The sequence below is a fragment of the Anopheles coluzzii genome, chromosome X (genome assembly GCF_943734685.1).
Source record: "Anopheles coluzzii chromosome X, AcolN3, whole genome shotgun sequence".
NCBI lineage: Eukaryota > Metazoa > Arthropoda > Insecta > Diptera > Culicidae > Anopheles > Anopheles coluzzii.
In genome coordinates this window covers 2,796,495-2,808,861 of record NC_064669.1, presented here as the reverse complement: position 1 = coordinate 2,808,861, position 12,367 = coordinate 2,796,495, and the positions used below count along the sequence as shown (strand labels likewise).

General features: G+C 48.6%; 1 protein-coding gene across 3 annotated transcripts in view; it reads right to left on the bottom strand.

The window, feature by feature from the left end:
* The window catches only part of LOC120958638 (kinesin-like protein KIF2A), a 38,666-nt gene that overhangs the window by 12,141 nt on the left and 14,158 nt on the right, over positions 1-12,367 (bottom strand). The window contains exons 1-4 of one of the 3 annotated variants that reach the window (XM_040381619.2): positions 7,224-8,589; positions 6,801-7,096; positions 4,603-4,653; positions 3,325-3,490 (exon numbers count right to left, since the gene is read on the bottom strand). In XM_040381619.2, coding sequence (XP_040237553.2) covers positions 3,325-3,490; positions 4,603-4,653; positions 6,801-7,096; positions 7,224-7,563 — 853 coding nt within the window. In that variant the 5' untranslated portion in view covers positions 7,564-8,589. Of the gene's footprint in view, positions 1-3,324; positions 3,491-4,602; positions 4,654-6,800; positions 7,097-7,223; positions 8,590-12,367 lie in introns of those variants that run through there. The other 2 variants (XM_040381775.2, XM_040381695.2) reach the window with 2 other exon arrangements.

Genomic DNA, 12,367 nt, shown 5'->3' with positions numbered 1-12,367 from the left:
TGCCGAAAAACTTACAACCTCAACTGCAAGTCAATCAAGGTGGCTGTTATATTAGATGCAGTTTCATCATCCTTCAACCACTTCAAACATTTGGATCTCAAAAAATCATTTTTTTTGGATTCATGAATCTTTTTTATGATTAAATTAATCTGAAATCTCGGATGAATAGATTCGTGAATTGTCTAAGGTTTCATGAATCCTGCAAAAACCATCTCGAAATCTCGATGGATTCATGAGTTTCAACAACATTCAAAGATTCACGATTCTTCAAAAAAATTTGGGGGAGGTTCAGAGATCCGATACGATATAGAAGTGAAACTCTTATCAATGAATCTCAACGCAAAATTCATGAGACACAAAGCTAGTTCAAAGCAAAGCAGTGTTAGTTCCTAACATTTTCAAAACCATAGACCACAGTCTGGAGACTCCACTTGATGTAAAGGATTTAGCTCCAGACAACAAGGGACAAGGACGACAAGATGTACACACTTCTAGCGAAGTTTCCTTTCTTGATCCGTAAAATTGGAGTTGATTGTAGCAAAAGGTGGCTTGTTAGCAAACTAACAATCTTTAGGGACGATTTTGCCTCATTGGGGGAAGGATTTTTGCTTTGCTGTCGGACTCCACTACACTGCTGCTGCTACTCCTAGCCATCACAACTTTCTAGCTATCTATGTAGCAATGTATCCTCTGCTTGTTGTGCTTTCCACCTGACCCGAATTCAACAAAATTGACCATATCACGCTGATTCACCACAATCCTTCCACTGTGTAGCAACAACATCGAAACGGGCTATTTCAAGATTGAAGGCTGTCCGCCGTCAGACCACAAATCGATCACAAATTGGTCCACCCAGCAAAGCTAGCTACGACGACGACGACGCCGTTTTCACCGTATTCAGATTATGACTCACAAGAGGCGTATGTGTGTTGTCTCCTCTGTTCCATCCACTATCTGCGCATTCGTTCCCACCCGGCACGGATCGAACCGCGAGCCGCACACATCATCAATTTTCTCTCACCCGATACAAACCCCTTCCTCCGCTGAGCAACCTGGTTGACCGTAGAACGCGACAGACGATAAGGACACACGACACACGGCAGCGATTGTCCTCTGCACCAGTCAACGATTCTGCAGCTACTGGTGGGCGCGTTCTCAAATGCTTCGCGCGCGCCTGTGGGAGAAGCAGCAGCAGGCGTTAGTGTGTCGCATTTGTTTGGGGACACCGCGCGTCAACCGCGGGAAAGCGCGGGAGAGTGTGTGCTGACGCGCACCGAACCGACCATGAAGCAATTTCCTTATCCTTTGTCCCTCTCCCCTGGGGGTTGCATATTGGCCGGCGCACAACAACGGCAGCAGCGACTGGACTGGGGAGAGAACCCACAAACGCTTCGCTTTAATCGTTTTCGCCTCGTTCTCCTCCTCTTCCGGGGTTCCCCCCCCCCCCCCCCCCTGTTCCGTCTCGTAGGTCATGCCACGAGTAAGGGGGTGTGGATGAGGTCTATATATATGTGTGTGTGTGTGTGTGCGTGACCGGAAGGACCAGTAACTACCAGCACACAACCGCGGGGTCCCGCGCACGTTTTTTCAAATCATTTATGTTTTATCCGTTTTTCACATGGGGTGATGATGGTGGTAGTTGGTGGTGGTGTGTGTGTGTGTGTGTGTGTAAACCAGAACCGATTGACATCCGTGCTGAGCTGGTTCTGGGGCAGACGTTGGCAAAGACCCCAGACCACATTCGATGGAAGCGAAGGAAAGGAACGAATCTGCACAACAAAAGCGTCCGCTTTTTTTCCGCCTCATCATCCAAACCTCAAAGAAGTGCTTTGTGGTGTCGAGAGCGTCGAAAATAAAAAAGGAAAACCTTCACTGATTATTATTACACCCTGTTCTTCTCCGTACTCCGCCATTCCTTGCCGCTATCGTGTAGTAGAAGCAGTACACGATTGTACGTGCATGTCACTGCTGTGTCGGCAGCAGAGCATAGAAAAAGGACGCAAATGTGCAACAACGGCAATTATTGAACTAACCGCACCAGCCACACACACACACACACTCACATATATACAGCATTTTTCCACAGCTCGTGGTCATTAGCATTTCAATGACCTTACACTGTAGCACATCTACTCCTTCCCTCCTTCCTACACTAGAGCGCTTATTGCTTGTTTTAGGTACGATCTGCGTTTTTTTTCTTCTTTTTCTAAACCCTCATTCTTTACCCCGACTAATGCTATTGCAACTTGACACTGACGAACGTGTTTCTGGGTCATAAAATGCCCTTCAAGGGCAGCGTTTGCGGAAAAAAGAAGCCCTAATTGCTCAAGCTAAAACATGAAATTTCTCTCTGACCTGTGGAAGTGTGGTTCAAATGGATAACAAAAAAAAAAAACAATATCGTGTAGCATTGTGTACTAGTGATGTGCTCTTTGGAGCGTATCTACGATTCCGATCCGACTCCGGCTTTTGTTAGTCTGTGCTCCGGCAAAATCCGTTAGTTCCGGTTAGTTCTGACTCCGGCAAAATCCGAACCACGAATCGAAATCCTCCGGAGTCGCCCGGAATCGAACGGAGTCTTTCAGAGTCGTTCGGAGTCGTCCGGAGTCTTTTGGAGTCGTCCGGAGTAGTTTGGAGTAGGAGATATTCAGAGTCGTCCAGAGCTGATCGGAGACGATCGGAGACTTCGACTTCAACCGCTTCCGAACAACTCCGGACGACTCCAAAAACTATCCAAGAATGACTCCGGAGAACTCAGGGCGATTCCAGAGGACTCCGAACGACTCTGGATAATGATGAGCGGACTGATCATCCAGAGTTGATTCCAAGATTATCGGAGTCGGATCGCAGTAGACTTCGGATTTTTGCCAACTTTACCCATCACTATTGTATACATTGGGGACCATTGCGATAGAAGTAAAGCGACATCTGGTGGAGATGTTTGTAATGTCAAGTGATTGTTTAACCTCCTATTGGGGCTCCTATTTTTTGGTTATTCTCTGATTCGGGCAAGCGATACTAAAAACGAATGTCAAACCCCAGAAATGTATACGTTTTACGAAAAATATCGGAACTTTAAAATTTTCCCCAAGAAAAAAAAGCAAATGCACCAAACCCTCTTCCCAAACAGTTGTGAAAGACAGGAATCTAAGAGTCCTGACCCCAGCGCATCTTGAACAGCGCGTTTTGCTTATCCACTACACGTCCTTGTAGCAACTTCTTCTACAGGCTTTCATTTGTGCCTTCCGTAGTACCTGCTACAAGACCTCCCGTACACCACCTACTACTACTACACGCAGACTTCTCTGTAAAGGGCGTATTTACCATTGGTGGTGCGTCCAGTACCGGACTGTTCCGAGCGCTGCGTCGGCCCGGTGTGTAGAATGGTGGCCCGATTGAAGTTGGACGGTGCCGGGATGCTGGCGCCCTTGCCCGAATCGCCCCGTTGGGCTAGATAGTTGTTGTATCGGATGATCGCTTGCGTTGGATTCTGCACCAGTGGGTCGTGTTGATCGTGGAGTGTGCGCGCGTGGTTGTGGGTTGGTTGAAGAAGGAGCGGTGGCGTTGTCGTTTTGTTTTTTTTCCGGATGTTTCGCCACAGAGAACCCAACGCCACGGGACATGAAAAATGAAAAGTAAACATACATTATTAGAATATTAGAAACACACTTGATTGCAACACATTCTTTCCTCCTCCCAACCGCGTTTGATCTTCTTCTTTTCCATCAAAACCAAAAACAAAATGCACTTGAGTGTATAAAAAAAAACAAAAACAAAAAAGAAAGAAGAATAATCCACCGCATGCACACTGCGCGCCGTGGTGTTTGTGTACGTGACCAGGAAAGTGGTTGTGTCTATCCCGCGCACTATTATCCCGAAAGAGGTGGAAAAAAGGTGTCAAACGTTGTACTAAAAAAGTAACCAAAAGAGAGAGAGAGAGAGAGAACAATTGCTTGAAAGTACACAGCAGAAGAAAAAAAAAACGAGGAAGAAACAAAAAAGGTAAAAACGAGGAACGAACAAAATACCAAATACCATGCTAAAAGCAAAAACCAACCAAAAATGCCAAAAGTGTGTGTGTGTCTGTGTGTGAATGTACTAAAATACTTGTGGCAAAAGGACACCAAGCGGTATAAAAGTCAACTATCATCAATAGTCCATGCTGTTTCAAGGCGCTCAAAGCTCAAATCATTTCAAAATGTTTTTCGTCTTCCCTCAGACGCCCAGCAGAAGAACGGATTCGATTGTTGGCATGCATGGTGGTGGAGTGCAGTATTATGCCAAGAATTATTAACTGTCAACAGATTCTAGTATAAAAGGAAGTTCTAACAAGAAAAATAAAAAAACCAATCAGAAAAATACCAAAACACCAAACAGCCTAACAAACTGAAGCTGTGTATCTGAAGAGGGGTGGTGCAAAGTGTGTGTGTGGTAAGGCTAGAAGTAAGCAAAGAAGGAAGGATTATTTAGCTAAGCAAAAGCAAAACAAGGAAGAGAACAACAAAAAAACACCATTTGCACGAAAAAGTGATGCGTGTGTGAGTGTGATGTATTAGAGAGCAAAAGAAGGAGGTTAATATGATTAGCTAGAGAGACGCCTACCGTTTGTTCTGGCTGGGAAGTATCCTCTTCGTCCTCGATGGAACTCGATCGCTAAAGGGATGGATCGGGAAGGTGGGTATGCGGATGGGTATGTTGTGTGGGTGTGTTTTTCCCCCCATAAGATTTTTGGATTTATTTCAAGAGTAGAGATGAGTTAGAGATTGAATTGTTTAACACCAGTTGATGATGACGCACAAGAGGAGTGACCGACGACACCGAACGGGGAGGGATGTTTAGTGAATTATGTAACGAGCAGTAGGTAGAGTATGGATGTATGGTGGTGAGATGCGGGAAGGAAAAGAGAAACATACAACAATTGCGGTTAATTGAATGTTAGGACAACGAGCGGGCTCGGGAGGTATGTATTAAAGGGGCCTGGGCCGTTCTACCACAACAGTACACGTTCGGACAGCCTCCTGCTCACGACACACAACAATCTCTCTCCTGCCAGCGCTACCTTGACCTGATGATGCTCCTCCTTCCGTGCACCTTTACGATCGTTGTTGTTAACATCCTTGCGGCGGGCGCGTGACACCCGCCGCCGCACCATACGGGCCGCGGCCGCCGCAAGCGAACGGTCCGGCTCGCCGAAGTTAACCTCAAAGTAGATGGGGAACATCCCACCCAACGGACACCACACCACCCAAGCAGAGCAGGCTCACAAAATCACACGCGTGTGGGCTGTAATCGCAAAAACGGTGCAAGCGATCTTCCCGTTTTATTCGCTCTGGAAACGGCCAATGCAAAATTAAAAACGCGTGCACTCGCGCTCGCATCCGGATTTTCACTGCGGTTGGGACGGGTATTTTCCCGGCTATTGCAATGCTGGTGCGGCCCAGTTTACGCTTGTGCCATCCTTTTGCCAACCAACTCCCTTTCCTTCCAGCGAGCGCGCTGTGCCTGTGCGAGTATGAAAGCAACCAAAACTAGCAAAAAAATGCCCCGGTTGCCATGGCGCTTCGCACAAAGCCTCGTTTTTTCGACAGTTTGTTGAAAAAAAAAACCTCCCCACCATCACCCTACACACAAAAAGGATGTACCACCTTCCAATGGTAGCAAAAAAAGAAAACGCGCGGCGTTCCTCCACAACACCCAAAAAAAAAGGAGGAAACTAACTATTTTAATTCTTTTTGCTTTTGAAGCTGAATTTGCCCCCTTGGTGCGCGCATGCTTGCGTAATCTCGCTAAACGGTAGGTTCCGTGTCTTCGCCCGTCCACTGGAGAGAGAGAGAGAGAGAGAGGTCGTCCTCTGCGCAGTGTGGCGCCCTCCCCGCAGCGGGCAACGTCATAGCTACCGGAAAATAACACCGGAGTTGTTTTGGCAACGGGGAGGGCAGGCAAAATAACAAGAAAGCAAAAAAAATCCCCCGAATAAAAATGGGGAGTGATGGGGTGATTATACGAGGCACGCTCACACACACACACACACACACACACACACACACGTTCAGGACTATGTTGGAGAAGCGTACAACAATGTGTGCAGCGGCAATCGATCTGCAAAATATGCTACATTTGCCACACACCAGAAATGGAGAAATTAATTTAAAATGGGCCTTCTAGTGCTAAGCAAGCCTTTCTTCTAGCTAGTGTCTAGTGTTTGTGACACCCTGGTTGGTTGAGTTGAGATCATTGAGAGCTTATTGGGCATGTTGGTGTGGCTTGCTTTTAGCTTGTTTTTTTTGCATATGCGCAGAGAGACCGACCGCCTTTTCCTTTCTTTTCCTTTCATAGCTACATTAGTTGATCAACATTGTTTAAAATCGTCTACACATCTACAGCCAAAACCTAGTGCGATTGATCACCTGGGTCACTCATTGCGAGGGAAGGTGAGACTTTTGCCGTGCGTCGACACGACTGAGCTGATCATCCTTTAAGTCTTATTTTGTGATAAAGCACACCTATACCGTCCCTAACACTATCTGTCAAGCCAGCACAAGCGTCGATTTCGTACAATGTAAAGCCAGGAGTGTATGTAGCTCTCTCTCTCTTTTTCTCTCCCTCATCCAACGCTTAACGGCATCACGCGCTCCAAAACAAGATCATCCACAGCGCGCTGAGTCGCCTTTTACACAAATACCCCCGGGCCCGATTGGGAGAAACACGCGCACCCCCTTGCCAACTTCCTCTACAATGGGACAAAAGTACAGAAGAGAGCATTAAGCATCGCCGGACCGCCGGCCCCGGGGCATACTTACGCGTGCTAGGTTAGCGGGCGCGGGCGTTTTCTTTCGCTGCTTCGCCTCTTCCGCCGTCGGTTTCGGTTCCGGCTCGTGCTGCTGCTGCTGCTGCTGGTAGTGCTGCTGGTGCTGATGTTGCTGCTGGTGGTGCAGCTCCTGCTGCAGCTGCGGCTGCAGCTGCATCGTTCTGTTCAGCTCGAGCAGCATGTCGATCTCGATCTCTTTGCCTTTCGATTCGCCCCGCTCGTACCATTCCACCGTGACGGAGCGTGTGTCCTCGTGGAACCGTGACACGATCGCCGTGTGGATCCGACCTGGCAGGAAGAAGACATTGGAAAGCAATTAGCGAAAACATTGTACTGAGCAACAGGAGGCATATACAGTAGTATCAAATGCAAAAGGTTAAATGGAAGGAAGGAACATTAAACAGGACAACATTACATTGCTTCCCGCGGCTGCACTGAACACAGCGGACGTTGCTGCTGGCTGCCACTGCGGCTACAGCAGCTTCTTGGGCGTTCTTTTTCGACTGACGACTTTTCGGCGGGGGCAGCTGGGTGGTGGTGCCGTCACCGGACGGCCCAGTGTTAGGCGTGCCACCTGTTGCCGCCGTGCTGCTTGCTGCTGCTGCTGCTGCTGCAGCGCTCGCAACCGGTGGCCCACTGTCATCCGGGTCGGTGGCAACAGCAGCAGCAGCGGCACCTTTTCCCACCTCCCGCTTGGCCGTACGCTTGCCGCCGCCACCGAACAGTGTGCTGAGCCGCTTCTTAAACCACAGCATGGTCTGTTGGAGCTGGTGTTGGTTTCTGCCAATCGATTTCCCCCGTGCCAAACAACTGCTGCCTGCTAGAACCTTGAGCAAAACTGTAACACACAGACACAGACCAATTCTGCACACACAAAACGTGACGTTCACGCAGGCAGGTCCACCGTAGCGAGTGTTCTCGTCGTTACTGGCGACCGGGAGTCGACTCGTAGTAGGCGACAGTGCCGCCACGGCGTTCGTGAATTCGGCAGCGACCCTAACTGCCCCCCGTGCTCAACTGCGGACACGCTTGCACCGAGACATTGCCCTCTTTCTCTCTCACTCTCTCTCGAGCAAGGCTTCGTTCGTCTCTCGCTTTGCCACGAGCAGCTCTCCGTTTGGCGCACAGCACGAGTTTGCTGCTGCAGCTTATTAATTCGATCAACAGCTCTACCGATCATCAATATATCTCGCGCGACGGGGCAGCGATGCTTCGATTGTTGCTGTCAGAGGAGAAGCCGGAAAAGGAAGATTTGGCGTGACCCGATGACACGAATGTGCGGCGATCCGTTGTGGCAGTCTTCCTGCACTTCCAACACCATCAACACCACCACTTCTTCACACTTCACACTCCACACAGCGCTCTCTCTCTCTCTCTCGCTCAGGGTTCATATTTCAATTGAAATCATGCCTTTTTAGGTGGCGCGCGTACCAAGCGCGATATCGAGGTTTTCTTATATTGCACACACACACACACATACAGATTGATCTCTCTTTATACGGTGCAATATATCGCCGGAATGGTTGTAGCAACATGACCCCGCGCGCAGCACATGCGGGGTGTGTCTACGAGTGGGCGAAATGTGATGTGAAGACGATCGGCGACTCGGGCGACGACTCGCGTCAATTGCGCCGCTTCTGCTGGGATAACAACTCTCCCCAAAGCACCCCAAAACGCACTAGGGCTTTCCCGCGTGTCCAACGTCTTCCGACGGACGATGGCGACTGTGTGTGTATAGCTGGCGCGACGACCGCAGACTTGCCAACTGTGTGTCTGTATCCCTCCTGAAGGACACGCCACACGCCTGTGCTTCCGTTTCCTCCCGTCTATGCCGTCGTGCGTGTGTGTGTGGGTTGGAGCTGGGAGTAGAGTTGGAGGACATCATCAGAACGACCCTTATAAATAAAGTTCCTTCTACCCTTCCTCCATCCTGCTTGTGTGTTGGTGTGCTGTGCCCGCTGCCATGCTGCTGCCGCCGCCGCCGCCTTTGTGCCAACCATCCGTGAATCCTTATTTGGACAGCTGCGTGAACTCCGCGAGAGGGTGTTTTTTTTTTTGTTTTGTTTTTTGCCTCTCTATTGCTGATGGTGCTGTGGGGACACGGAGGGACCCCTTTAAAGCTTAAGGTGAAGGTATAAAACCCGCAACGCAACCCCGGCCAAACGACGACAGCACGCATCGCAACACAAAAAAGGGACACAAACATACACACATACACACAGTATGGTGTTAAGGACCTCTCTCGGGTGACGTTTGGTGAGAACAAACAATATGGCCAACAACGAGGTTTGGCCGATCTCGAGAGGGAGGAGGATGCAGGACGTGTCCCGTGCGCACTAAATGTTGTTGTTTCTTTGCCTTTGTTCTCTCTATCTCCCTCTCTCTATCGCGAGTTTTGTGCCTGTAGGTCGTCCTTGGTGATGAGTTGTGTGTGTGGGGCTGTCACTGGAAAAATGGTTTCCTGTTCGATTTTTATTACACTATATCCTGAACATTATTTATTAACCATTTCCCACCGTACCTCTACTAACTATACAGTAAAACGCCTGGCTCCCTCTTACTTCAATGTTTTCAATGCTTCTCTGTCTCTCTGTCTTTCTGTCTCTCGGTCTCTCTGTCTCTCTGTCTCTCTGTCTCTCTGTCTCTCTGTCTCTCTGTCTCTCTGTCTCTCTGAATCTCTGTCTCTTTCTGTCTCTTTCTGTCTCTTTCTGTCTCTCCGTCTCTCCGTCTCTCTGTCTCTCTGTCTCTCTATCTCTCTATCTCTCTGTCTCTCTGTCTCTCTGTCTCTCTGTCTCTCTGTCTCTCTGCCGCTCTGTCTCTCTGTCTCTCTGTCTCTCTGTCTCTCTGTCTCTCTGTCTCTCTGTCTCTCTGTCTCTCTGTCTCTCTTTCTCTCTGTCTCTCTGTCTCTCTGTCTCTCTATCTCTCTGTCTCTCTGTCTCTCTGTCTCTCTGTCTCTTTGTCTCTTTGTCTCTCTCTGTCTCTTTCTGTCTCTCTGTCTCTCTGTCTCTCTGTCTCTCTGTCTCTCTGTCTCTCTGTCTCTGTCTCTCTGTCTCTCTGTCTCTCTGTCTCTCTGTCTCTCTGTCTCTCTGTCTCTCTGTCTCTCTGTCTCTCTGTCTCTCTGTCTCTCTGTCTCTCTGTCTCCCTGTCTCTCTGTCTCTCTGTCTCTCTGTCTCTCTGTCTCTCTGTCTCTCTGTCTCTCTGTCTCTTTTTGTCTCTTTCTGTCTCTTTCTGTCTCTTTCTGTCTCTTTCTGTCTCTTTCTGTCTCTTTCTGTCTCTCTGTCTCTCTGTCTCTCTGTCTCTCTGTCTCTCTGTCTCTCTGTCTCTCTGTCTCTCTGTCTCTCTGTCTCTCTGTCTCTCTGTCTCTCTGTCTCTCTGTCTCTCTGTCTCTCTGTCTCTCTGTCTCTCTGTCTCTCTGTCTCTCTGTCTCTCTGTCTCTCTGTCTCTCTGTCTCTCTGTCTCTCTGTCTCTCTATCTCTCTGTCTCTCTGTCTGTTCCTTTCTTTCTCTCTCCCTCTTGTATCGATACATATTTTTTCGCTTTCATTCGGCATTGCTACCTTTTCACAGCTGCTGCTGTCTGTTACCGTTTTGTTACCGTTGCGGTGGGTAAAGTACTCTAGTTTTCCAATCCACCCACCCTACTACACCAAAGTACTGCCACTGGTAAACAATATTTGATCAATAATTTACGGCGGTTGTACATTTCGTTCCCATTTCCCCTCCCACTATCCGACCATAGACAATGGGGGAGAGAGGGGGTGGGTTGTTGGTGCCTGCTAGCCGCAAGGAATTTATTTTCCCTCCCATAAACGCCCCCCCCCCCCCCCCCCCCTCATTCGAGTTGGAGTACAATTTAATATATAATAAAACCTTTTTTTTTTGTTGCTTTCGCCGGTGCGGTGTCTTACTTTCATCAATCATTGAAAACTGTGCGCGCGGCAGCGGCGTCGTAGGCATTTCCATTTTCCAGGTGAAACACACACACACACACACGGTTCAGAAGAGCTTTCCAGGAAGAATTATTTGAAAAAAATTTAAAGGCCAGCCAAATATCCTTTTTTGTTACAAAAATTGCTTTCGAATGAAAAGGAGAAGAGATGGTTTCTTTTTTTATTTTAAATGCGTCACAAATAATACAAAAAAAAAAACACAATTTAAATAGTGCTTTAAATTATTATTTTGTATTAAAATACTTCCATCCTTTACCCTTGCTTTCGTGACGTTCATGGCCACACATTTTAAAGCCCTGATTACTGTGTCACCTTTGCAACAGTACGCAATCGTTATCAGAAGCCAGCAGTAGGATCGAACCGCACGTTACTCATCAATTTCACCCGCCACGGGCCGCGTTCCAGTCAGCGAAATCGACCACCGGACGCGCACTTCCGCATACCTATCTCTGTTCTTCCCTCAGTTCTACACACACATGAGCGGATGTACAATAAGACACCGCAAACACGGTGCCAAGTGAAGCCTAATTTATCTTTTTTTATAAACAAAGATAAGAGACCGCGGTGGCGGTGGCGATCCCGCAACGTAGTATACGCGCTTGCAAATCCATGGGGCGAAATTGTTGGGCCACTGTACCACAGACGCAGGGAAGCCGCCTGTATCATATATACATCACGCGACAAAAGCAACCTGAAAGAAATTCAGCAAAACAGTATAGCTGCATTATTTTGCTCCAAACCCAAAAGCTGCTCGCCCGACCAATTGCACAATTGTTTGTTCTATTCGTTTTCATTTGCAATTTCAGGTGAAAATTGGTTTTCAGGTGTGTGTGTGTGTGTGTCCGCGCTGCTGAAATGTAAAAGGCGACCTTGGGGCGCTACCAACCACTCTCTTCTCGCTTCGTCCCTCTTCTGCTGCCGCTGCCCGTGTTGGCGCTGGGTTGCGCCAAAAGCGACCGTGACGCGCGCTTCGCTATTTTTGGAGCCAAACAGCGCCAAACGTGGTATGGGTGGTGGTGCCAGCAACGCTGCAACTGCATTGAAACACACAGAGAGCGAGAGCGAGAGAGAGAAGGAGGGGGTGGAAGGAATATTACAAATCGGAAAAGCGGGCGCGAGACGGCAGTGTGGAGAAGGCACGGGGGAATACATTAAAGTGAGGGTTGTTTGGAAGCGAAAATGGCTTTCCCAGCTTTGGGTGCAGTGAGAAAATGTGAAAAAAATGGAAAATTCTGCCACCTTACCCTTCATTGTAGGGGGGGGGGGGGGGGGGGGGGGTCGGAGGTCTCTCGCACAACCGGGCGAATGCATTTTGTGTATTTTGTTTTGTTTTGTAGCTTGCATATATTTTCATTTTCTGCCTTTTTCAAATGCATCCACAAAGCAACGAATGTGTCTCAGGTCGTGTCATGCATTTGTGCTCGCGTCATCACATGGCAGGTGGAGCAGCGGAGGAGGGAGGGTCACGGTCACGGTACACGAAGCCCGGCCAGATGCCCAATCATGGTAACTGGTCCTTCGCACGCGGCTTTATACGAGGAAGGAAGCGCGAATGCGGAAAGTGATTCGCTCCTCTCCGGGCCGCGGGTCTAAAAAAAACTAGCTGTGCC